Consider the following 26,002-nt stretch of genomic DNA (forward strand, 5'->3'; position numbering starts at 1 on the left):
CTGGGATCTTCTGGACCCAGAGATCAAACCCACAACTCATGTCTCTCTGCACTGGCAGGCGGGTTCTTTACAACTAGCACCACCGGGGGACCACACTGTGAGCACAGCATCTATCGCTCATAATTATTATTGCCTTTTTATACATCAGTGTCCACCTGCCTAACTTTCGACCTTAAAGGCTTCCTTGGGCTGCCCCTTGGGCTGCACTTTAATCTCAGGGTATTGAGCATTGTGCCTGTTGGATGCTCAATAAATATTGGTTCACTTGATATACTAAAAAAATGAATTATGAATTGCAACCATCCTACTTTCTTGTTATTACCACTATTCAAAATAACTTTAAGTTCAAAAAGCAATGGCTTGGTGTATGTACGATTCATGCATTAAAAACTAGGGACTACTTGGGACTTCCCTGGGGGTCCAGTGGTTAAGACTTTGTGCTCCCAATGTAGGCAGCAGTGCAGGTTCAATTACTGGTCAAGGAACTACGACCCCACAGCAAAAAAAAAAAAAATAGGGACTACAAGCTTCATCCTTTTGCTATCACCCTGGGGAAATCCAGAGTCTGAATGGAGGGAGAAGTCACAAAGAAAGAGGGAGAAACATGGCTCCCAAACTCCTGAAGAGTGGGTCTGTGCTATTCAAATAAATGCCAGTTTGTAATGATTTTTTTTTTTTTTTTTCATTTGGTGACTTGACTATCTCCTAATTGAGTTGAAGCCTAAAGACTTTACATACAAGTCTGACCGAGGCAACCAAACTGCAATGCAAGAGTATGAATTTTGGCTCGTGGCTATGTTGGAAAGGAAAAGCTGTGATGAGCCTTCCAGCAGGGCACCTTACAAGCACTGGGGAGCTCCCTCTGCTGTGAGTCTTTGCCACAGGCTTGGCTGCACTTAATGAGAGCCACAGTAAGAGACACCATTTGTAAAGTAGACACATAGGTGACAACTGAAACCAAAGCACACACACTCCGAAGGCCCCAGAGACAAAGTCTGTGCAGCCTGAAGCAACAGGACAGACTCCAGGTCCACACAGCTGTCCTGCCTGTGGGTTCTCACAGATGCAAGTGCAGCCTCTCTCCCCAGGTAGTCAAGACCCAGGGTCTCTGGGGACCCACAGGATGCCTGGACAGCTCCAGGACCCTGCCTGATGGACTGGTGTGTGAAACAGCAACTCTTCATGCCCCAGCCTTTGGGAAGGACCAGAGATGACATCAATGCCCTGTTTGTTCTCCGGGCAGAGAGAGTGCGTGTACCACCAGCACCATTACACATGCTGCCTGATGCTAAGAGAGATGCAGGGACGGATGGTGTTGGATCAGCGCCATCTCTTTGTTTTTCTCTTTGAAATGAACTGGGAAAATAGGTTGCACTGCAGTCCACAGGGTTTTCTTTGGATTTTTGTTTGTGAATAGTCATTAATAATGAAGCTACCAACTGCAAACTAAAAAACTAAAATATATTTAAAAAGTCTATTTACATGGAGATTTAAAAATAATGTTACAACGTTTTCTAGATATTGCAGTAGTATTTCTTTATTCTATGAAACAGAAATGCTTTTTAAAATTGTTAGTGAACATTGTCACTTAAATGTGTATGAAGAGAATGAAAATAATATGAGCTTTCAGTTTAGGCAGACCTGGGTTTGAATGGCAGTGCTGGCCCTTTCTAACCTGCATGCGTTCGTGTTAAGCTGCTTCAGTCGTTTCTGACTCTGTGCAACCCTGTGGACTGTAGCTGGCCAGGCTCCTTTGTCCATGGCATTTTCCAGGCAAGAATATTGGAGTGCATTGCCATTTCCTTCTTCAGGGGATCTTCTGGACCCAGGGATCGAACCCACTTCTCTTAGGTCTCTTGCATTGGCAGGTGGGATCTTTAACCACTAGTGCCACCTGGGAAGCCCTCTAACCTGCACGACAGGGGTGAAATGTATAACTTCCCTGGGCCTCGATTTCCTATTAAGATGGGAAAACAATACCATACAGGACTGCTGTGAGGATTAAATACAAGTGCAGTCAAATTAATTTATTAAATCAGCGAGATCTACTTTTTCACTTCTAATTTAATAAATACATAATTTGGGGCATGTAAATACTACATATGTTTACATGTTAGCTTTCATGTATATTTCACATCTAGTTTTATAAACATAAGTCAGAAAATCTTCTTTCCCACAACCCTTTATAAGTCTGTGAAGCAGAAAAGAGTAAGATATAATTTTATTTTACAGATGAAAAAGTTAATTCCCACAAAGAGAGTGAGTTAATTATCAAACCAAGCCTGAAGTTCAATTTTTTGACTTCCAAATACTGGTAAAGTCCCAGGTGGAAGTGTTGTGAAAGTGTTAGTTGCTCAGTCCTATCCAACTCCGCGACCCCATGGACTATATACAGCCCACCAGGTTCCTCTGTCCATGGGATTCTCCAGGCAACAATACTGGCTGCTGCTGCTAAGTCACGTCAGCTGTGTCTGACTCTGTGCGACCCCATAGACAGCAGCCCACCAGGCTCCTCTGTCCCTGGGACTCTCCAGGCAAGAATACTAGAGTGGGTTGCATTTCCTGCTCCAGGGGATCTTCCCCACCCAGCGATCGAACCTCAGTCTCCTGTGTTGCAGGCAGATTCTTTTCTAGGTTACCTGATGTTACCAGTGCAGCAATTTACAACCAGGGGAGAAGACGGGATGAGATTGGGGGTGGGGTGGGGATGCATACTTGGAAGAAATATAGTAATATTTTAATCATTTCTATTTGTCTTTAATCATGACCCTTAATTTATTTGAAGACTTCAAAGGACATTAGAGGCGAACACGGGCTGTTTCTGTCGATCAAAAGGGGCGTGTGTTGGAGAAGTGCCAAAATCACCACCCCAGGAAGCGGATTCCCCCCAAATGAAACCTGAAACCAACCTTTCGTTTCCTGGGGATGGGCTCATCAAAGAGCAGGTTGCCGGCCTCCGCCTCGTCGATGCCGTCGTCGGGGGGCGCTGGGCTGCGGAAGGGCTTGAAGCTGTCGGCGGACAGCGGCGGCGAGGGCGTGGACGGGTTGGACTGGTCGCTGGGGGCGCTCCAGCTCCAGTAGCCGCTGCTGCTGGTGCTGGAAGGCACGCCGCCCGCCTCCTTCCAGGATCCGCTCAGGCCCTCTGTCGGAGCACACAATCACAGTGTCAGCGCCCAGTCCCCGGCGCCCGGGCGCCCAGGCCGGGGTCAGAGGGGCGGTGGGAGCCGAGATTCCCGGCTGCTGAAAGCACCTGCAGCCCACTCGGTAACCTGCAACAGCTCAGGACGTACGTTATACTCTATTTATACTTTCCAAAAATTTGCATGATAGTTTGTTTATAAACGTTTGTTTTAGCCATACGTGTGTGCGCGCTAGGTCGCTTCTGGCCTGTGGACTGTAGCCCACCAGGCTCCTCTGTCCATGGGATTCTCCTGGCAAGAATACTAAAGTGGGCTGCCATGTCCTCCTCAGGACAGGCCTTTTCTAAGAGTTTTCTGACTGATGTTGTTTTATGCAACACTAGTTCCTTAGGATGATAGTGGAGAATACATGAAAACAAGGAGAAAAAAAGATGTTATGGTTCACTAAGTTTAGGAAGTTTAGGTGTTTATGGACTATGTTATAAGGGAGTAATGATTTGCAGTATTTTTCCAAACCCCATCCCCACATTTTAACACTTTAAAAGGAATTTCTTACAGGGCTGTGATCTTTGGAATACATTTATAGACTTGATCTAAGACTTAAGAACCTAAGAGAGAGAATTTCTGATTAGTTACCTAAAGCCATTTGCCATTCAGCTAGTTATAATAAATAATTGTGCCATGTATTTGGTGTGTGTTTTACATCTTACAAGGGCCTCCTGGTAGCTCAGCTGGTGAAGAATCCGCCTGCAATGCAGGCGACCCCAGTTCGATTCCTGGGTTGGGAAGATCCCCTGGAGAAGGGATCAGCTACCCACTCCAGTATTCTGGCCTGGAGAATTCCATGGACAGAGGAGCCTGGTGGGCTACAGTCCATGTGATCAAAAAGAGTCGGGCACAACTGAGCGACTTTCACTTTTATTTCACTTACATCTTACAAAGCTTATTCACACAATCTGATGCATTCTCATAATATCTATCTTTCAGAGTAAGGATTATTATGCCCATTTTACAGATGAAGTCCCTGAGGCACCAGGAAATTAACTGACTTGCCATGATTAGTACATAATGAGGATGGGCCAGGGGCTCAAATCCTGGTCTACCAGTTGGCCCTGCTTCTCCTTCAGTATATGCAGACCCTGGGTGTGAACATCCTTGTTTCTTTCTGGCAAAACTGAGATCAGAAAAGAACTTATTGGTAATAATTACTGATAAGACTGGTGTTGAATTTTACCTTTCCACTTGTGGGAGAAAACATGATGAAATGCTTGCTAATAGAGATTTTTGCCCAGTTGGAATGTCTTCAGGGGCTCTCTTAATCACTGAAGATTTGCTTTACTTTTCAAAATGCCCAATCTTAATTAGCATTTGTATAAATTTGAATTTCTTTTGGATAATTTCTCCTCCATATTAATATGCATTTTGAATATATTAAAACTATATCCTAACTACAAGAAGGAAAAAAATCCCAAAATGCCTCATTAAAGAAATGCTATTAACGTCTGTGTAATTAGTAATGAACTGAAGACAAACAACATGCTAGCATTCATCGAAAAATTTCTTGACTATCTTCACCTAATTATAGGTTTCCAGCATATTCCTCAACTATGTCAAGCAAAAAGTTCAGTTAGATGAATGAAGTTTTAAGTGGAATAGCAGAAGTAAGTTAACCATCTCATTAAAGCCAAGCTCTAGCAGAATTACAAGGTCTGTTATGCAAGCTCACACCTTGATAACGTTAACAAAACCAAACCAGCATTTCACTCCCTGTGGTCTACACAGAGACTGAGATACTCCCTGGTCTGGAGTTGCCTCTACTAAATAAGAAAGCTCTTTTCAATACATAACTTCAAGAGCAGTCTAGTGTAAGGCCTTAGGTAATATTACCTGGTGGACAAACTCACTTGGCAGGCCCAGGAGGCTTTAAATATATTGAAGCATACACTTGTATAATAAAACAAGTTCGTGGTGCAAGATCTGTAATCATGTTAAGTATGAGGAACTGGCAGGAGGAGAAGGGGACAACAGAGGATGAGATGGTTGCATGGCATCACCGACTCGATGGACATCAGTTTGAGCAAGTTCTGGAAGTTGGTGATGGACAGGGAAGCCTGGCGTGCTGCCAGGCTTGGGGGGTTCCCAGTTCATGGGGTCGTAGTCAGACAGGACTGATCAACTGAACTGAACTGATGAGGAACTGAAATAATTTTGAAGCCAACTATTGTTACAGTGTGGTTACACACTGCTTCCTGCCAGTGCCAAAAGTTAATTTATTTGTTTCTCTGTGAATGGCATTTCCTTTAGAAACTCTATTTAATCAGAAGGACAAAGGAATATAGAAATAAATCTTTCAGAAGCCAGTTTCTAGTGTTTTTTAGAGAGCAGTGTCTTCTTATCTTAAACAAGCTTTTGCTAAAAATTCAGACAGGCATTTTGCTGGAATCTCCCTCGTTTTGGACCCACATCCTAACAAAATGATCCTTTCCTAGCACAGCAGAGGATCACAACAGTTTTCAAAAATTCACTGATATGCAATGATTCTGGAGATAATCTTCATTTCTAAAAAATAGCTTTCATTATCATAAATTGCTTTCCCTTTTTAAGAATTTGCTTCCTTTTGCAGAATAAATGAGAGATATCAGATATTTGGGATTACTATCTGGATAGTTATTTTTTTAAGTCATAATGAACACTCTCTTTATAACTATGCTAAGAAAAGTTTGTAATGAAGACGCAAAAGGCTTATTTTGATCCTAACATTTCAATATAAAGGAATATAAAAATGTTCTTAATTTAAAAATTCCAATGGTAAAAAGAATGAGCACATAAAAATTATGGTTTTCCCCTGAGGATTCCATGAAATTCTGTCATTCTTTTTTCCTAGAATAGGTTTTGGGGATGACTTCAGCCTTGCTTTTCCTATCATCTTTCTTTAGCAGCTTTGCCAGGCTGAGAAGGGTATCAGGAAAGATCAGGCTCATCTCAAGAGCATGGTAGCTACTCTAAGTGAAGTGACATCACCCCAACTTGTGGGGAATCAAGACAGTAGGCACTGCTGATTTCTGGTACTGATCTGAATTCCCAGCATCTTGATCATTCTTCCCACTTCCAAATAGATTGCAGTAAGTTTGGATGAGGACTTGACGGATGTTCCACAAATTTATTTTAACACCTCCTGTTTATAACCAGATTACAGGGGAACCCTAGCTCTAGCTTGCCAGTGACTAGGCTGGCTTTTGAGAGGAGGTTTTCCCTGGCTGGTAAGTTCTACCCGGCGGCCTCAGAATAACATTTCACTGATCTGCAATATGGCTTCCGCTCCATGGGTCGTCCACTGTAAATGCTCTTTTCAAAGCCATCACATTCTTCTTGATGTGGAATTGAGTCCTTTTCACCTCGACCTTCTGAAGTCCTTTTCACCTCGACCATGTTTCAGCTGTTGCTCCCTGAAACAAGCTTTTCCCTTGACTTCCATGAAATCACACTCTCCTGCTCTCCTCTGCTTCTCCAGTTACCCCCTACCTTCCTGGGTTCTTTTCCTTACACAAGGAGGAGGCTCACCGCTTCTCACTTAGCCACCTTCTCATCATCCTTTACTTTTCCACAGCTCTCTTAGGGTCAGCTCATCTACAGTCATGGCTTCAAAATGTCACCTTTCAATTCTGCATCAGCCCAGATCTCTCTCCCAGGCTCACCCAGAACCCCATCAGATGCTGTCCTTTGGATGATCCCCAGGTACTCCCTACTAAACGTGTTTCAAGCTGGATCTCTCATCTTCTTCGGCAACCCCAACTCTTGCTCCTAACATTCATCAATAGATCTCTTCCTCTGCCTTTGCTCATCACCACAGGGAATGGACTTCCCAGAAGTCACCCTTGTCACTCCTTCTCCTTTATCTTCTCTGTCTATCACCAAGTCTTGCTGATTCTGCCTTCTTCTTATTTCTCAATTATGCCCTATATGCACCCCCACTGTGACCACCAAGGTTCAGGACATGCACATGGTTTTTTTCTGTTTATTTATTTTTTTGTTTTTGTCTTGCATACTCAATTATAACTTTCCAATGTTTCAATCATCTAATAGCTCTCCTATAGCTCAGAAGAATGTCCAAACTCATAACCAGACAGATATGACTCCTTGATTTCCTGCCAGGCTCTCCAGCTTCATCTCCTACTCCCCTACTGATTTATCATATTGAATTATATGAGTCAATATTATATCATGACTGAGACAGGAGATCTGGAATCAGAATGATATGGAAAGAAGTTCAGCTCTGTTTAAAGTCAGCTAATCCTCAAGTGTCTCAGTGTACTCATCTGTAAAATAGTGATAACATCTCATAGAGTTGTGAGAATTACATGAGATAAAGTAAACCTAGTATATGGCACATACTAAGTACTCAATAAATGCTAGCTATTAATACAGCTGTGATAGTTTTTTTCCCCCCAAAAGATTGTACATTACCTAGGAGTATGGACACTGTTTCAATGATATATTCAAACCATCTATTATGGTTGTTGTTCAGTCGCTAAGTCATGTCCGACTTTTTGCAATCCCATGAACTGCAGCACGCCAGGCTGCATCTATTATGGTACCTAATAAATATATACTGAATAAAAGAATGGATTAAGGAGCCTGGGATAATGCTTTTTCAAGATACTTAATCTTCAGAGTTCTTTGGTCCAACTATCCCTCCAACCAAACAGAAAAAAAAAAAAAAAGGCTGGGGAAGTAACTTCATGAGACCAATCTCCATCTACCTGGAGCAATATGGAACACAAGTTCTTAAAGATAAGTTGGAAAGGTGGTGGAGGTCAGTAAATGTACACTCAATGGGTAGACGTAGGAGTGAGATGCAGTGGGGTCTTTGGGACGATGAGGAGGAGGCTGGTAGCTCCAGGGTCCATTTCTTTCACATTTCCGCTCACTTCCCACTAGTGGGCGAGGGTCCATTGTGTGTGTCGGGAATGAGTCTGCACGTAAGTGCAAAGACCAGAGTCTGGAAGGATGTGTTCCAAACTGCTGAGAGCGACCGCCTTTGGGGAGGGGCTGGCCCTGGGAGGGTTTGTGCAACACAGGGCTGAATTTTAAAGTACGGGTGTGTTCATGTGCTATGTCATTAAAAAACAACCGGGGAACAAAAAAAGGGAAAAAGGGGGAAGAGAAAGAGAAAAAGAAAAGAGCTTCCTCAAAGAGCAGCTCTGCTCCTGGTGTGAGAGGACCCTTCCCCTGCGTCCTGTGCAGGCTCACCGTTCTGCCGCACAGGAGGGCTCCGAACCAAAGGGCTGGTGGACAAGCTCGTTAGGACCATGGCTGCTGTCACCTTATCCATGTCCAGCTCCTCCGAAGATTTCCTGGAAGACAGGAAGGGACGTGGTTAACTGTTCATTCTGCCTCTCTGTGCCATGTTACCACACATGTTTGCCCCTTTCGATTGTCCCCATGAAAATGCAATGCTTTGTTAGTTTTATTGTACAGATGAGGAAGTCAAAGTCCAGCAGTTAAGTGATTCAGTCAAAATCATATAGTATTGATGGTCCGCGGTTAAGACTCCGAGCTTCCACTGCAAAGGTTACAGGTTCAATCCTTGTTCAGGGAACTAAGATCCCACAAGCTGCACAATGTCTCAAAAATTTTATTTGATAAAAAAATCTGATTAAAAATTTTATGTACTATTAGGAGGTGTCAGGTTCATCCATCGGTCATTCATCTAACAGGCGTTTATTCAGAGCGCAGTATGGGGCTAGACTCTTCTAGGCATGGGTGATACGTGGTAAACAACACACAAGGCTGGTGAGGAGAAACACAGGATCAGCAAACAACCAAAAAGGGAGAGACTAATTTCTGGTAGTGACACGTGCTATGTCGGGTACAGACAATTTGACATGACAAGGACCGTGGACAGCTGCACTTAACGGGGTCAGGGAAGGTTCTCTGAGGAGGTGACCTTTCAGCTGAATTGTGAAGGAGGAGGAGGATAAATTGACCCCCAGCAGCAAGACAGCTGTGTGAAGGCGAGGCATCAGGAATCAGCGCTGGACATTTGGAGAGTGACCCACTGGTGTGAGAAGGGGAGAGTGGTGCTGAGCTGGTCATGCAGGGTCTTTTAGCTGTGGGAGGTGCTTCGATTTTATTCCAGGTGGAACAGGACATGACCAGAAGGCTTGAAGCAGGTCTAGTGATGTAAAATGATTCATATTTTAAAAATCACGACCTGAGCTGCTATATGGAGAATGAGTTCTAGGAAAGGTAGCATAGGGGCAGGGAGGCTAGTTAGGACATAATTGCTAGGAGTTCAGGCAGGGGGACAGAGTCTCATGGACTAGGGTGGGGGCAGCAGCAGGGGCCTTGGAAGATTGGCCGCTGCTCAGGGTGTGCGGGGTGAGCAGAAGGGAATGTGCCCAGGTGTCTGGCTGGAGCATTAACTGGACTCATTTACTGCGCTGGAGAAGGTGGGAGCAAATGCAGTGAGGGGTGTTAAACTCCAGTGCTGGCTTTTCCACATTCTACAAGAGGAAGGCTAGGGCAGAGAGTAGTTGCTGTGTTAACATGAAGAGCCACTGAGATGAAGTGGTTACTCTGGTTCATTAATTTTGGCCAGCTAACCCTGAATAAAGGCTCATCAGATAATGATCATTGTGAATTGAAACCAGCTTGTTTAAATTCATTTCAATAATGAAGTCAGCATTGAGAGGGAAAAATGTGTGCATTAATAGTACCCTGACATTAGATAAATTGTACCGCCTCCTCAGAGATGAATATTTTATTTCAAACGAGGGAACAACTGAAGGAGCACAGAGGAGGATTAATAAGTCATATCCATAAAGGAACTGACATTTTGACAAAGGTGGTTTTCATCCACAGGTGTGCTGTATAGTTTGTAAAAGCAATGAACTCTTGAGAGACAAACTTTATAGCATCGCTTCAAAACAACAAAGGGAAAAAAGATTCCTGACTTGGAGAAAAATCAAATGGTTCCCAGTTAAGGCAGGTTGGGGAACTGCTCAATCAATTTCATCATGAAATTACAAAAATTATTACAATTTGGCTCTCTGATGTTCACCATAGTGCTGAATTACTAAGCAAAGCTTACTCTTTCAATCTAAGGTACCAAAAGATGGGAATGTTTGAAATTTTCTTCTATAGTTCTTCTCAAAGTGCCTTATGCTCTCTCTCAGCAAATTGATCCATCAAAAGACAAATTACTTGGTTCAGAGAAAAGTACTTCTAGAAAGCAAGCTTGAGAGCACACACAATGAAATTCACTGCACAGAAACTTTCAAGACAGTTTCATACACTTAGGGAAGAAACCACTCACTCATTTGGCATACCATTAAGAGATTTTACAGTATCTACAATTTATAAGATTCTCACACTTGGGAGTAAAGGTGATCCTAAATTTTTTTTTTTCCAGAAATGAGACCTACTGAAACAGCACCAGGGAAAGAATGTAAAGCATCTTAAAGTAATTCTGAGTGTTTTATGCCTCAGTCTTCCCATGTAGTCATGGCCACAGAGGGAAGAGGTTACTTGGGGGGCGTGAAGGAGAAAAGCTTGCTGTAGAAACGGTTACATATAAATAGATGGTGGGGCGCCTCGCACAGGCGGCTCCGGCCCGAGCTCAGCTGTCAGGACCACTCCAGGCCAGCAGGGGGCGCACCTGAGCAGGCCATGCTGCCATCTCTTCCAGGACTGAATGGGAGCTGCTCATTTCTCTTTCCAATTATCAGCCTTCTCTTTTTTTTGTTAACAAAAGGTTTAAGAACCTGGAAAAGAGTTCCATGAGCCTGGCGCAGGGAAATGGCATGACTCTGTAGGGAGAAGGTCCCCTTGCCACTTGCTCCCGTCCCTAAAGGGACCTGCTATACACACAGTCATGGTTCTCCCCTCTTCTATCTCTCGGTTTCAGGGACCTTCGTTTTTCCTTCCTCAATCTGCTCTGTGGCTTTTTTGATTTTTCACATCTAACATACACGTTTATGTTTTATAGGTTTCATTGATAATTAACACAAAAGCTGATTTGTGTGTTAAGTATGACGATCAATACAGCATGTATCATTATAAAATATGCATTTATTTTGCATTTCCAAAAGCTGACATTTCAAAATAATTATTGAGTGTCATAAAGCAGACTTCTGATGAGCAAAAAGAGGAATAAACATTAGTATAATCAGGGTGTTTTTGTATTTGGATTACCTTTAAGTTTCCCACCGGTACTGGAAGTTACTAAAAACAACAATAAAAAAATCAAAAGAATACATAGCTAATGATTCAGTTAACCTATATTTCTTGGGAAGCATTGTTATCATGCTACATGAAACATTACCAGATGATATGGCCTTCTGCTGAGTTATGTTTTTGTTTTTATCGTTGTTTAATTCTTTTGGTACAGTACTGTCTAATTACTGATTACTTGGTGCTGTAAATTCAAATCCTTATAATTAAACATGAAGAGATGATATACAAAGTAGAATTTGTAACACTTTGAGAAAATCGCTACAAAGGCCCTCTGGTAGATTTAAAGTTGTTGAGGCAGGGGAAAAAAACATTATCGGTAATACTAAATATTCTCTCCTAGTTTGAAATTGAATTTGAGTCTACTGTAGAAAACCTTACTAATCATATGTTTACAAAAGGTTTTTCAATTTTTCTTTTCTCTCAAACTTAGTTGAGTATTAGAAGATTTAATAATACTTAGAATTATTTTTTAAAAAATAGTAATATTCATTGTTACTCTAAATGTCAGTGGTCTTGAACCTTCTTGGCACCAGGGGCCAGTTTGGTGGAAGACAATTTTTCCATGGCTTAGGGATGTGGGGGGATGTTTCAGGATGATTCTCACAAGGAGCGAGCAACCTAGATCCCTTGTATGTGTGGTTCACAGTAGGGTTCGAGCTCCTTCAGTTCCATTCAGTTCAGTCACTCAGTCATGTCCAACTCTTTGCAACCCGATGGACTGTGGCACGCCAGGCCTCCCTGTTCATCACCAACTCCCGGAGCTTACTTAAACTCATGTCCATTGAGTCGGTGATGCCATCCAACCATCTCATCCTCTGTCATCCCCTTCTCCTCCTGCCTTCAATCTTTCCCAGCATCAGGGTCTTTTTCAAATGAGTCAGTTCTTTGCATCAGGCAACCAAAGTATTGGAGTTTCAGCTTCAACATCAGTCCTTCCAATGAACATTCAGGACTGATTTCCTTTAGGATGGACTGGTTGGATCTCCTAGCTGTCCGAGGGACTCTATAAGAATCTAATGCTGCCACTGATCTGACAGGAGGCAGAGCTCAGGCGGTAAAGCAAGCGATGGGGAGTGGCTGTAAATATAGATGAAGTCTGATCACACGCTTGCCACTCACCTCCTGTTGTGTGGCCCAGCTCCTAGTAGGCCATGGGTCAATCCCATGGCCCTGGGGTTTGGGGACCCCTGCTCTATGTGATTTGTCCCTCAGGTTGACCTGGCTTACTGAACAGGATGTCAAAGAGGGGAGAAGCACATTTCAGGCAAGGAATTAGGCAAGTCCTTGCCTTGTAATCTGCCTAGGAGTCCTATTAGAAGGATGGGAGATGAGGACACAGAGCCTGGGCCAGTTCTCAGGGCCTCACATGCCAGGCTGAGTGGTTTGTCATGTCCTTGTAAGCAGAGGGAAGTCACTGAACCCTTTTGAACCTGGGGGAGAGATAGATGACCAATCTGTATTTCAGGAACATGTCAAAATGGAACATGTAATGGAAAGGGAAGAAGCTAAAAGTAGGTTGTTTAGCTACTGATAGTTAATCCATAATTCAAACCCCAAGTAATAGACTAAGAGACAACTATTCCTCAATGAACAGATAGTATTTAGTCTTTTAGTACAGACTCCCTATATATCTGCTAAGGAGGTGTCCTGGGCTTCTCTGGGAGAGGCAGTAAAGGTAATGGCTAAGAGCACAGGCTCTGGAATGAGTTAGATCATGTGGCTTCAAATCCACTCTGCCATTACTAGCTGTGTGACCTTGGGTAAATTACTAACATCTTGGAGTCTCTGTTTCTTTATTAGAAAAAGGAAGACAAAACATAGATCTGTTGAGGGGCTTCCCTGCTGATCCAGTGGTAAAGAATCTGCCCGCCAACAAAGGAGACACAGGTCAGATCCCTGATCCAGGAAGATCCCACACGCCATGGGTCAACCGAGCCTGTGCGTCATAGCTACTAAGCCTGTGCTCGAGAGCCCGGGCGCCACAACGACCGAGTCCATGCACCTAGACCCTGTGTCTGAACCAAGAGAGGCCACCGCAAGGAGAAGCCCATGCACTGCAACAGAGAGTAGCCCCTGCTCACCGCAACTAGAGAAAAGCCCGTATACAGTAATGAAGACTCAGCACAGCCAAAAATAAAGTTCAAAAAGAACAGATCTGTTGAGAAGATTAAATGAAAAAATGTACACGAGTACCAACATACAGCCTCACTAGAATCAGGGTTCCATGGGTGTTAGCCTTTACTAACCTTCAAGTCCATGAACACGCCCATAGCACATAACCCCCATGAAAGAGGAAAGTGTTAGGTTTCTTCACTTGCTCTTCTTATTCAGCACCAGCATTAGCAGTTGTTGCTTTTCTTTTTTGGTGTGTGTGTGTGTGTGTGTGGTGGTGGTGGTGATGGTATTATTTTTCATAAAGACACAGTTGTAACTTCACAAGAAGTGCTCTGTAAGAGGTGGCAACTGTGTAGCGAGGAGCAGCTGCTGGGCTCCTCACTAGTGCCACATGCTCCAGCCTTGGCAAGGATGTGGCTCTTGACATCATGGCTCTTAAGGTCCCCCCACAAGCAGCCAAAGCCTCCAGTGACCATTTGGATTTTATTTCTGCTCTCAGCCCTCATTCCTGCACTACTAGCTATATGCTCAGGGCTCTTTTCAGTTCAGTTCAGTTCAGTCACTCAGTCGTGTCTGACTCTTTGCAACCTCATGGACTGCAGCACGCCAGGCCTCCCTGTCCATCACCAACTCCCGGAGTTTACTCAAACTCGTGTCCGTTGAGTTGGTGATGCCATCCAACCATCTCATCCTCTGTCGTTCCCTTCTCCTCCCACCTTCAATCTTTCCCAGCATCAGGGCCTTTTCAAATGAGTCAGTTCTTCACATTAGGTGTCCAAAAAGCTCTTTTGGTTCCTGGAAATACTGTTTCAAGAAAACTCAGCAGAGACTCTGCCCTCCAAAGCATGTGCTCTGTTGGAGAACCAGACCTTCATCAGACACATAGATAAACATAAATTTAGCTTCTCAGGTGGCTCAGGGGTAAAGAATATGACTGCCGTTGCAGGAGACGTGGGTTCGATCCCTGGGTGGGAAAGATCCCCTGGAGAAGGAAATGGCAATCCACTCCAGTGTTTTTGCCTGGAAAATCCCATGAACAGAGGAGCCTGGTGGGCTACAGTCCGTGGGGTCACAAGACTCAGACACGACTCAGTGACTAAACCACCACTCACAGACGTGACAAATGCCAGGTAGGAGTGGCTGGATTGGGGGCTCCTGGCTAAGGGGAAAGCTCCCAGCTCAGGACTGAAGGGGGGCACTGGCCGTAGCCTTGCTGAGGGTGTGGACAAGCCCAGGGCCGGTCAGTACAGGAGCACAGGCCAGACTGCCTTCAGAAGCAAGGCTGAGGGCGGTGGGGAGGGCCAGCTGGGTCTGGCAGCCCTCCCTTGGGGAGGGGCAGCTGGGTCGGGCCTGTGGAGTTCTCTAAGGCTCTTACCTTAAAGGCCTGGGAAGCACTGAGGTGTTTCCAGCAGGGTCGGGTGGGGAGGGGTCAGGTCAAGTTGAGGTGATGCTATCAGATTTACTTTTCAAAAAGCTCACCCTGGCCGCCATGTGGAAAATGAGTTTCTGGGGTTTGACAACGGATCTTTTTATCCGAGGAACTGATTGCCTGGTGACTGTGGCAGCAGGTTGCGGGATGACAGCACCTGTGACACGAAGAGGCAGTCAGGGGGTGAGTGCAGCATCGGCGGCCGCGGCCCCAGGCCCCGGGTCTCCAGCCGGGTGGGTGCGGCCAGCTGGCCCTGAGTGCTTGGCCCTGGCCTGCGCCGACAAGCCCGGCTATTGTTCACGCCTCAAGAAGCGTTTTTCTTCTTTCGAAGCACGTCATGCCTGAATGCCATCTGCTCGGAGGGTGTGTACAAACACGGTCTCCCCTGGCTAGCCCACCAGCTAACAGAAAAGTGTTTCACACCCCAGAGAGCCATAAAAGACATTTATCTGCAATTAAAATGCTGTAGTAAGAAAACGGAAATAAAAATGAATACTACATCCCTTAGATTAGAACTAATCTAGTCCCTTAGCAACCACTGAAATCTGCTGTCTAGACCGAGTTCAATTACTTTTAAAACTTGTGGTAATCTTCAGACAAGGAATAAAGTCTGAAAATAAACTCTCTCCCACTAGAATGGGCACAGTGACATCTCCAATCCTGGAATTCTGGGAGAGCTTTCCCTGAGAGTTTGGAAAACTGGATTCAGTCACTGTTAAATGTGATTAAAAAGCACAAAAACTTCATTTTCTTTCTAAAGGGATCTTGTAGCAAAAGTGGTCCATTTTCTTCCAATTTCATTTTAGCTGTTGTTTCCTTGAGACTACAAGGAAGATGAGAGAAGCTGCCTATTGTATTAAGGTGTCCAGTGGCCTTGATCAAACAAGATGGGAAAATGAGAGCAAACACATCATAATACATGAGGCAACACAGGTCAGTACTTCTGAAAGGGGAAGTGGGGAAGGATAATTTTTAAGAAATTTCTAATCAGTCATGGATCAATACTTTTGTCAAATACAAGGGGGAAAATGACCCATTGAAGATGTGCATGCTAAGTCGCTTCAGTCGTGTTTGATTTTTTGCAACCCCATGGACTGTAGTCCACCAGGCTCCTCCGTCCATGGGGATTCTCCAGGCAAGAATACTGGAGTGGGTTGCCATACCCTCCTCCAGGGGATCTTCCCAACCCAGGGATTGAACCCGTGTCTCTTATGTCTCTTGCACTGGCAGACGGGTTCTTTACTACTAGCGCCAGTGGAAGATGTGGTCATGTCAAATTGCTATGCGAGTTTCTAAACTGCTGCTTCCTCTCAGTTTCTGTACCCAGCTCACTGTGGGCTGATGACAGAGTGCACACTAGCACTGGTCCATAGAGCACCCATTGAGTACATGGCACCAGGCAATTGCTTTCATGTCCATTTCACTTTGCCTGAAAAGTCAACATCCAGTCCCCTCCCTCTTTCCCCCACTTGCTGCTCTGGTCCCCTTGGGTCCTCCCACCACCTTTGTCACTTGGTACCCCGGGGCCCACGTTCCATCATCAGTAATTCCTCACCCTCTCCCCTCTACTGTATCTCGGCCCTCCTCTGAATTCTGTCCTCTTTTCCATCAGAGTTTCCTGTCAGTCTCACTGAGATCAGGTAGATGCTCACCTTTGACCTGCCCCCCTAGCATACCATCCCCATTCACCCTCATGCGAAAACCCCTGGGCCTCTGAGGCTCAGCTGTGCAGCTACCTGACTCTCTCCTTCTTTCTGTTTGAGCCATCACCAGCCTTTCTAACAGCACCTCTCTCCCCTAACAGTCATCTAATATTTTGGCAAACACATTATAGCTGTTATTTTTTAATAATTTATAATTATAGCTATGCTCCTAGGAGACTGATTGAAAGCATCCAATAACCTAACTTATGTGCCCCTCAGTTCAGTTCAGTTCAGTCGCTCAGTCGTGTCCAACTCTTTGCGACCCCATGAATCGCAGCATGCCAGGCTTCCCTGTCCATCACCAACTCCTGGAGTTTACTCACACTCATGCGCATCGAGTCGGTGATGCCATCCAGCCATCTCATCCTCTGTCACCCCCTTCTCCTCCTGCCCCCAATCCCTCCCAGCATCAGGGTCTTTTCCAATGAGTCAACTCTTCACATGAGGTGGCCAAAGTACTGGAGTTTCAGCTTCAGCATCAGTCCTCCCAACGAACACCCAGGACTGATCTTTAGGATGGACTGGTTGGATCTCCTTGTAGTCCAAGGGACTCGAGTCTTCTCCAACACCACAGTTCAAAAGCATCAATTTTTCGACGCTCAGCTTTCTTCACAGTCCAACTCTCACATCCATACATGACCACTGGAAAAACCATAGCCTTGACCAGATGGACCTTTGTTGGCAAAGTAATGTCTCTGCTTTTTAATATGCAGGTCATAACTTTCCTTCCAAGGAGTAAGCGTCTTTTAATTTCATGGCTGCAGTCACCATCCACAGTGATTTTGGAGCCCAAAAAAATGAAGTCTGACATGTTTCCACTGTCTCCCTATCTATTTCCCATGAGGTGATGGGAGCAGATGCCATGATCTTAGTTTTCTGAATGTTAAGCTTTAAGCCAACTTTTTCACTCTCCTCTTTCACTTTCATCTGTGCCCCTAGCCTCCCAGTATTCAGCCTAGTGCTGAGCTTAAGCAAAGACCCTACAGCCAAGTAGACTGAGGGTTAATTCCCAGCAACTCCGTTTACTAGATGAGTGATTTTAGGCAAACCTTGTAGCTTTGTGCAGTTTCATTCCTCTTACATAAAATGGGTATAATAATGATCTCTGAATATGAATATAATGAATCCTGATCTCACAGGGTTTTGGAAGAATTAAATAATTTACGTAAACTATCTGACCTATACTATGTATGTGAGTGAGCGTGCATAGTCAGTTCCGACTCTTTGCGACCCCACGGACGGCAGCATGCCAGGCTTCCCTGTTCATCACCAACTCCAGGAGTTTACTCAAACTCATGTCCATTGAGTCGGTGATACCATGCAACCATCTCATCCTCTGACGTCCCCTTCTCCTCCTGCCTTCAATCTTTCCTGGCATCAGGGTCTTTTCCAATAAGTCAGTTCTTCACATCAGATGGCTAAACTACTGTAGCTTCAGCTTCAGCATCAGTCCTTCCAGTGAATATTCAGGACTGATTTCCTTTAGGATTGATAGTCCATGTTGCTGCAAATGGCAAAATTTTATTCTTTTTTTATGGTTGAGTATAATCCATTCTGGGCTCATGACCCAGATGGTAAAATGCCTGTGGCTTAGACGGTAAAGAATCTGCCTGCAATGCAGGAGACCTGGGTCAGGAAGATCCCCTGGAGAAAGGAATGGTAACCCACTCCAGTGTTCTTGCCTAGAGAATCCCATGAAGAGAGGAGCCTGGTGGGCTACAGCCCATGGGGTGGCAAAGAGTGAGTGACCAACACTACTACTGTTATATTCCATTGTAATATATACTATACCTTCTTTACTATACTATACTATATTATATTCATCTATAGTACAGATGAATACTATATTCATCTGTTGATGGACACTTAGGTTGTTTCCAGGTCTTGGCTCTTGGGAATAGTGCTACTATGAACATGTTTCATGTATCTTGTTGAATTAGGGTTTTTGGCAAACAGCAGATACTCTAACCTCCTATATTTTACAGTAAATTAAGGCCACCAGGCATGACCTCTCACATTTTGCCTCTTCACCTCCTTTCTCCAGCATCACAAGTAGGTTCAAGTGTTGCTTTTCCTGCTTGAAGCCTTGCTCCAGTGGACCCATCTTCATCCTCCTCTAAGAGCCTGCTCCTCCTTCTGTGCCCACTAGCTTTTTTCTCTCCGTCCACTAACATGCTTAAGGGCTTCTTCCCATCTGCACTTGGGGTCACGGAGCAGGAATGGATGGGGTAGAATGGGAATGAGGACAGGGGTTGGAGATCACAAGGGACAAGAGACTCTCAAGGAGGGACAGGCTTATAGTGTCAAATGCGGTGGAGACCAAGCCCATCAGGACCAAGGGAACCAGCAGCCAGGAAACAGAAGAAACTGTAGTAGGGATGGAAGCGACATTGCTGTGGGTTGAGGAGTGAATGGTTACTAGGAGGTGAGAAATCCAAGGCAGGGATCATAAACGACTTTGGAAAGAAGCTTGGCTATGAAGGGAAGAAGGCTGCTGTTCCTGGAGGGAGTTAGAAGGTATTTGTTTGTCTTCAGATGGACGGGCTCTGTGCTCAGTCGCTTCAGTCGTGACTGACTCTTTGTGAAACCCTATGGACTGTAGCCCGCCAGGCTCCTCTGTCCATGGGATTCTCCAGGCAAGGATCCTGGAGTGGGTTGCCATGCCCTCCTCCAGGGGATCTTCCTGACTGGGGGATCCAACTCTTGTCTGCCTGTGTCTCCTGCACTGCAGGTGGATTTTTACCCACTGAGCCACCTGGGAAGCCCAAGTGGGAGTCTAGTGCATTTAAGTGCTGACAAGAAAGGGCCAGTAGGATGGAGAAGTTGGAGATCCAGGAGAGAAGAGATAATAAATGGACAAGGTCTTTACTCAGGCTGCATAGAGTGGGGTCCCCAGCTCAGGTGGAATCCACTTTATACTCAGGCAGGAGCATCGTCCCTATAACGAGCGAGCAGAGCGCTGGTGGCCTGGGCACAACCACATGTGTAGTGTGGGCTCGGGGACTTGATGACGTGTCTTTACGGAGGTTTTCTGCTTTAATTCTTTCCTCAGAAGCAGGCATGGTTCTCTGTGGGGAGTGGGGGACGGGGCCCTGGGCTGAAGGTTTGACATCAGAGTTATGAATAAGGAGAGAGAAAGCTGAACAGGACACCACAAGACAGCCATCAAGAACAGCTCCGCTGAGAGGCGGGGGTGGGGGCTTTGAGAGCTGCAGGAGGGGGTAGGGGGGCAGCTGCTGGATTTTCCTGGTGGGGGGGGGGATTCGATGAAGAGGTGTGTAGAGAGGGCCGTGGGATCTTAGTTTAGGAAATGAGTGAAGGCTGGAGGGGCCGAAAGATGGGGGAGCAAATGCAGAGAAACCAGAGATCTTAATGAGATCTAAATACAAGTGGGTGGGAGCAAGAGAGAGGAAGGGCTGAAAGAACTGGAGGTCATGAGCAGGCGTGGAGTACTGGAGATGGAGATTCGAGAGAGAGAGAGGAATTGTGGCAGACAGCAGGGCCAGGGCCTGGCCACAGGAGAAGCACAGAGGTGGAGGAGGGGTGAAGTCACTGCATCACGAATGGTGAGGCTGCCTATATAATGGTCGCTCATGTCACCCAGGAGAGGAAAGCTGTGAGCAGGTGATGCAAGTCTTTAGTAAAGGGTGAGTGACGAGGATGTCAGGAGAGTCAGGCCAGGGGAGAAGTGGAGGGGCCTCAAGCAGCAGGGGGGTTATGCGGGAGTGGAGGAGCTGACAGCTTGTTAACAGCCCTGGGGACTGGGAGGCATTCCTTCCTGAGAGGTTCCCCACCGCCTTCGGGATAAGATTCACAGCCCTGCGCAGGAAGCATAGGCAGGAGACGCGTGGCCCTCTCTAGCGGGGTCGCTGTATCTTGCCCCCATTTCAGCCCAGGTGCTCCGCAGGGCTTCCCTAGGCGCTCGGTTGGTAAAGAATCGCCTGCAATGCGAGAGACCCGGTTCGATCCCTGGGTTGGGAAGATCCCCTGGAGAAGGGAAAGGCTACCCACTCCAGTATTCTGGCCTGGAGAATTCCACGGACTGTATAGTCCTTAGGGTCGCAAAGAGTCGGGCACGACTGAGCCACTTTCACGTTCACTTTCCACAGGGCAGCTCCCCAGTGGTAGTCACACCCTCCTCTCTGTTCCTGGGCACAAGTTACGCCCTCTGCTTTGGGAGCAAGCTTCCTCTGGGTTCTCCCTGCCCTGCCTGTCTCCCCCTCGCATCGTCAGCTCAGTCCCGCAGGGAGTGGGAGGAGGGTGTGGGAGTCCTCCAGGGAGGAGGCCTGCGGACCCTTGCCCGGCGGGCCAGCTGCCCCCGCGCCTGCGCTGTGTGGTCAGGTGCGCGCTCCCCCTCGCCCCTGGACATCACGACTGTCTGACATCTATTGCCAACATGGAGCACAAAACCTGGCTTAAGGGCAACTCTTCGTGAAGAGTTTGGGAGGAATCAGTGTCAAGTAGAGGCGGTGGGCGGTGGGCAGTGGGCGACGGGCAGTGGGCGACGGGTGGCAAAGAGCAGCACAGGAAGCCCAGCTGAAGATCTTGCGCCGTTTTCTTCCGCTCATTAGACCCGGTAATTCATTCAGTTCCTCAAGTGGAAAGCAATTTCTCAAAAATTCAGCTATTAAATAAATCATTCACATGAATATCTTTTTTACTGGCTCCAAAGAGTGCTGGCCTATCTCTGCAGAATTGACGCGGGACCGGTGTCTAGGGCCCTGCTCCGTATTCACCAAGGCCCGCAGACCCATCAGCGCACTCTGAGATGGCAGCAATAACATTATTAAATAATAAGTTCCAAATCCCCTGAAAATAATTCTGTGTGATGAGCTGGACTTCTGCATGTGAGCAGGTTGCGGAGTGTAGCCCCGGGAAGCATTGAGAACACCCCTGGTGGCCTTTTTGCGGTGTAGGTTTGCGCTTTTGATTGCAGTCAGTGTGTTCTCCAGGAGCCACGAGACTGGGCTGAAATCCACAGTTTTCTCTGCACACAAAGCCTTCTATAAACGTGGAAGTGCCCTTCTGGGATGGCCTTTTAGGCAGCAGATGCTGGAAGACCAGAGAGGACATGTCAAATCCTCTCTTGTGACAGTGTGTGTGTGTGTGTGTGTGTGTGTGTGTGTGTGTGTGTGTGTGTATCTGTGTTATCTTCATGGCCTCTTTCTTCCTGAACTCTGGATGGCCAGGTTCTTGCTGACTCTCTGTATTCCAGAAGCATCTGCCTGCCTCTCAGCAATGGCCAGGCAAGGTAGTCAGTCTGTCTGGAAAGGGCCCATGGATGTTTTAGCGGGTTTTTGCTTGGGCTGCTGTCTGTCTTTCCCAGTTGGTGCTAGTGGTAAAGAACCCGCCTGCCAATGCAGGGGACACAAGAGACGTCTGTTCGATCCCTAGGTCGAGAAGATCTCCCAGAGAAGGGCATGACAGTCCACTCTGGCATTCTTGCCTGGAGAATCCCCATGGACAGAGGAGCCTGGTGGGCTGCAGTCCACGGGGTCACAAAGAGTTGGACACGACTGAAGTGACTTAGGATGCATGCAGTCTGTCTGTCTGGGCAGCCAGCCAGCCAGTCCTTGAGTTCTCGGGAGCACCTGGCTGGGCAGAGCCGGCCATGTGTGCAGAGGCGGTGGGTCCCAGGCCAACGGAGCCGAAGCTCAGGTCATTCAGGTCACCTGCAGGTAACAGGCTGCAGGTCACATGCCACAGCTGTCCTCAAGAAGGAAAGTGTGATCACAATCGCATCTCTCACTCTTACTTTCACATCCGAGTCAGGTCATTCCAGACTTTCTGGTGGGGTTAATTACATTGTTGCTCCAAGGCCTGAAATCCATTTAGGCCTCAATGACAGATACGCAACAAGAAATGAAGGTTTACTCTCTAGCACAGGAAACCATAGTCAATATCTTGTAATAACCTATAATAGAAAATAATCTGAAAAATAATAACATGTATATGTTTAACTGAACCACCTTGCTCTGCACCTGAAACACTGTAAGTCAACTATACTTCAATAATATATATGTATGAAGAAAAAAATTCATAAGTTTAAAGATTAAAAAAAAATAATTTCCAGCTACACTGATGGGAATAACAGTTATTTCATGAGGGCAATTGGGAAAAAACCAATCGAGTGTTTTCTAGTTTGCTAATTTAGGAGAAAAGTGATTTTTTTCCTCTAGATATTTATTTTTTAAAGTGAGGTTTAAAAATACTGTTTCTTATTTCTCTTACTTCTCTTTCCTGAGTGGTTATCATTATTATGCTGGCAACAGGCCTAAGTGTGGGTGAGGAGTGGTCATTGTAGCTGTCTTACCTGACTTTTTCCAAAGAGAGAGGCTCCTATTGTTTCTAAGCAAGCCGCCCCAAAAGGCTTCTCGGGAGCAAGAGGAAGCCCCCTCTCGCACCAGGGTAACTGCCCTGCCTCCCAGGAGTGGCCACTTGAGCTGGGCAGATGAAAACTGTTAGCAGGTCAATGGGCTAGCTCATTCCCCTGCTCTAGGCTGGGGCGGGGCTGGGGGGGGATGTAGGGGGTGGTGGGAGGGTGTGGATATGGAGCTTGTTGTTCTATTTATAAACTTTGGTTTATTTCATCTTTAGCTTGTCTGGGGCCTGCTTGCAGACTTCAGTCACTTCTGGCTACACCTATGGCAGGACTGATGTGTGCACTGTCTCATGCTATTAAAGAAGGGGGCAAACTGGTATGTATGTTAATGAATTAACTCCTTTTTAAACTGCTCATTTTAGATTTGACTTAAAAAAAAGAAAAAAGTCATCTTTTTTTTCAAAAACATCTTTTTTCTAATAATAGATAATATTTATTGAGCATTCCCAATGCCAAATGCCTATGTACCTTATTTGAAATGGTCACTTTATTGATATTACTGCCCATTTACAAATGTGGAGACTGTGGTAATTTCCTAAGGGCACTTGGCCAGTCTGCTAGCCCTGCCTTATTCCAGTGGTCCAATGGGAGCTTCACAACATACACAAATGCCATTTTCATGATCTGCTCTGTAACCTTGTTTTAAATTCAAGACATGCTTGTCACCTTCTATAAGTGCAATATATTGATGAGGTTAGCATGATCTGTTTTAGATTACACATTTTTTCCTATATTACACTTCAGATTATCTTATAATGAAAAGGTTTTCTCTATAAATATGGGTGATTCCACATTAATGAGAATACAAAAGTTCAAGTAGACAAAAATAAATTTTAGGCTTATTATTAATTTTTAAAGGGGTTTGGCTTTCAAAAAGATTCTCTATGGGTTTTCTTTAAATAGAATTCTTATAACATTCTTAAAATGTTTTGAATGATTAAATTTCAATTCAATTCATCCACCCAAATTCTAACCCCTACACAAGTACCTGTTATATACTGTTAAGTTGAACCATATGAAATTGCGATATTCACTCTTTTCTAATATACCAAAGTGGCAGTTTCATAGGCTTCAATCTGATTTCTGCTCTTATCAAACATTTATTTTTAGTTTCAGAGGCTAGAAGTGAACCAGTTTATCCTCAATTTAAATCGATTGTTTGAGATCAATAAGCCAGACAGTGGTTCTTTCCTTAAGTGTGTACTGTGGGTAATTTTATTTCTGGAGTTGGCTTTTATTAAAGATAATCTCCTATTAATATAATTCAAGCAAGCTTCAATTCAATATCTACTATGTGAAAAGTACTTCTTTAGGCAGAACTCCTTGCCCCACACCTCATCAATGTTCTACATGAGACACTTGGAATGTCCAGATTCTGGGAAATGAGTGCAAGCATCTACATCGCCCTCTAGAGGACTCACATACACACAACATCACTGGCTCTGCTGGCTGAATTCTCTTCTTTATATTTTAACCATGTTAACGATATATATTTCTGTCAATTCATACACCTATTATTTGGTGACAGATCAATTCAAACTGTCAGTTATGAATCTTCTCCCTTGAAAATGGTAATTCTATCATTCTTAAATGTGTTCATAACAGTACAATCTGAGCTCTAAGAAATCAAACCTATTTATTGAACACCCAAAGTCTGAACAATTGCACATTTTGCTTTGTATACTCTGTGTATGTGGGAACATGACTTCCCTGAAGGAATAAGCAGGAGAATCTGATATAGTTAGGAACACAATGCCAAGGTTACTGCTGGACATAACAGCAGATCAGTGACACGGCTGGATGGCTACTAGCCAGGGCATATCCAGTTTCCTGTAATAAGAGGTGGATGAATACAGGTTAGGAATGCCATAGAGGGCTTAGGCTGAAGCCAAGAGAGGTCCACAGTGCCAGAGAAGTAAAGCATTGTAGCTACTATTTCACGTTTCTTCTGAAAACAATATAAATGGCTTATAAGGCTAGGATGCTGGAATTAATATTTAATGTAAAAAGCATTACTGAAAACAATTGTATAGCTATCAGGTATAAATAATAATTTCCACCTCTGCTGGTAATTTTTCACTCATTTAGGTTGACACACTAGTGTACCAGCAGTTTATAGGTGCACTTAACTCTAATGGCACATTGATTAAACTATGGCAGAATTACCCATTCAATATATCTTTCCATTCTGTACTATTATGAAGTTCTAAATATTTCAAATGCAAATAGACCTCTATTAGTCAACAGTTCAGCAGTTACCTGTCTTCCTTCCTTTTTTTGGAATCATTACAAAGGCTTATAAATTTACTTTTCTGCATACTTGTACCAATAATCTTATGATAAGGAATTAACACACATACAGGCTAAGAATCTGGATTTATTTGAAATATGATGAGAAAATGAGCCAATTAAAATGAGTATAAAAATATGGAGGAAAAAACCCTTTGACTATGATACATCACTGACTCCATGAACATTTCTTTTCTCACTTGGTATGCCATATCTATGAAGGTTCATCCAGCACAGACAGAAATAAGCATCTGCTTTCATTTGTAGGCAGGTAAAACTTCTAGAAGTTCAGAGAGGGAGCGATAGCTCTGTGTCAGTCTGAGTGCTTCCAGAAGCAGTCACCAAGACAAGAGCAGCTCTGTAAGTTCACTTACAGAAGACTCCCTGGGAAGAGGCTATGAAAGGAGGTGGGCTGGGAGCACGGGAAAGTGGGGGAGCCTGCCCCCATCCCCGAGCCAGGGCTGACACCTGTGAGGAAAGAGTAAGGACAGAAGATTGGGTGCTAAGTCACTTCAGTCGTGTCTGACTCTTTGAAACCCCATGGACTATAGCCCCCTCCCCAGGCTCCTCTGTCCATGGGACTCTCCAGCAAGAATATTGGAGTGGGTTGCCATTTCCTCCTCTAGGGGATCTTCCAGACCCAGGGATCAAACCCACATCTTTTGCATCTCCTGTATTGGCAGGCGTGTTCTTTATCACTAGCACC

General features: G+C 45.0%; 1 protein-coding gene across 2 annotated transcripts in view; it reads right to left on the reverse strand.

Annotated features, from left to right (window-relative positions):
• Positions 1-26,002, reverse strand: part of ZNF704 (zinc finger protein 704) — a 247,315-nt gene that overhangs the window by 47,266 nt on the left and 174,047 nt on the right. For both annotated transcript variants that reach the window (XR_009689561.1, XM_061123549.1), the window contains exons 3-4: positions 8,391-8,494; positions 2,910-3,142 (exon numbers count right to left, since the gene is read on the reverse strand). Coding sequence is in view for 1 of the 2 variants with exons in the window: in XM_061123549.1 (XP_060979532.1) it covers positions 2,910-3,142; positions 8,391-8,494 (337 nt within the window). In the remaining variant the exon portion in view is untranslated. The remainder of the gene's footprint in view (positions 1-2,909; positions 3,143-8,390; positions 8,495-26,002) is intronic.

This window comes from Dama dama, chromosome 21, assembly GCF_033118175.1.
Source record: "Dama dama isolate Ldn47 chromosome 21, ASM3311817v1, whole genome shotgun sequence".
In the NCBI taxonomy this organism is placed as follows: Eukaryota; Metazoa; Chordata; class Mammalia; order Artiodactyla; family Cervidae; genus Dama; species Dama dama.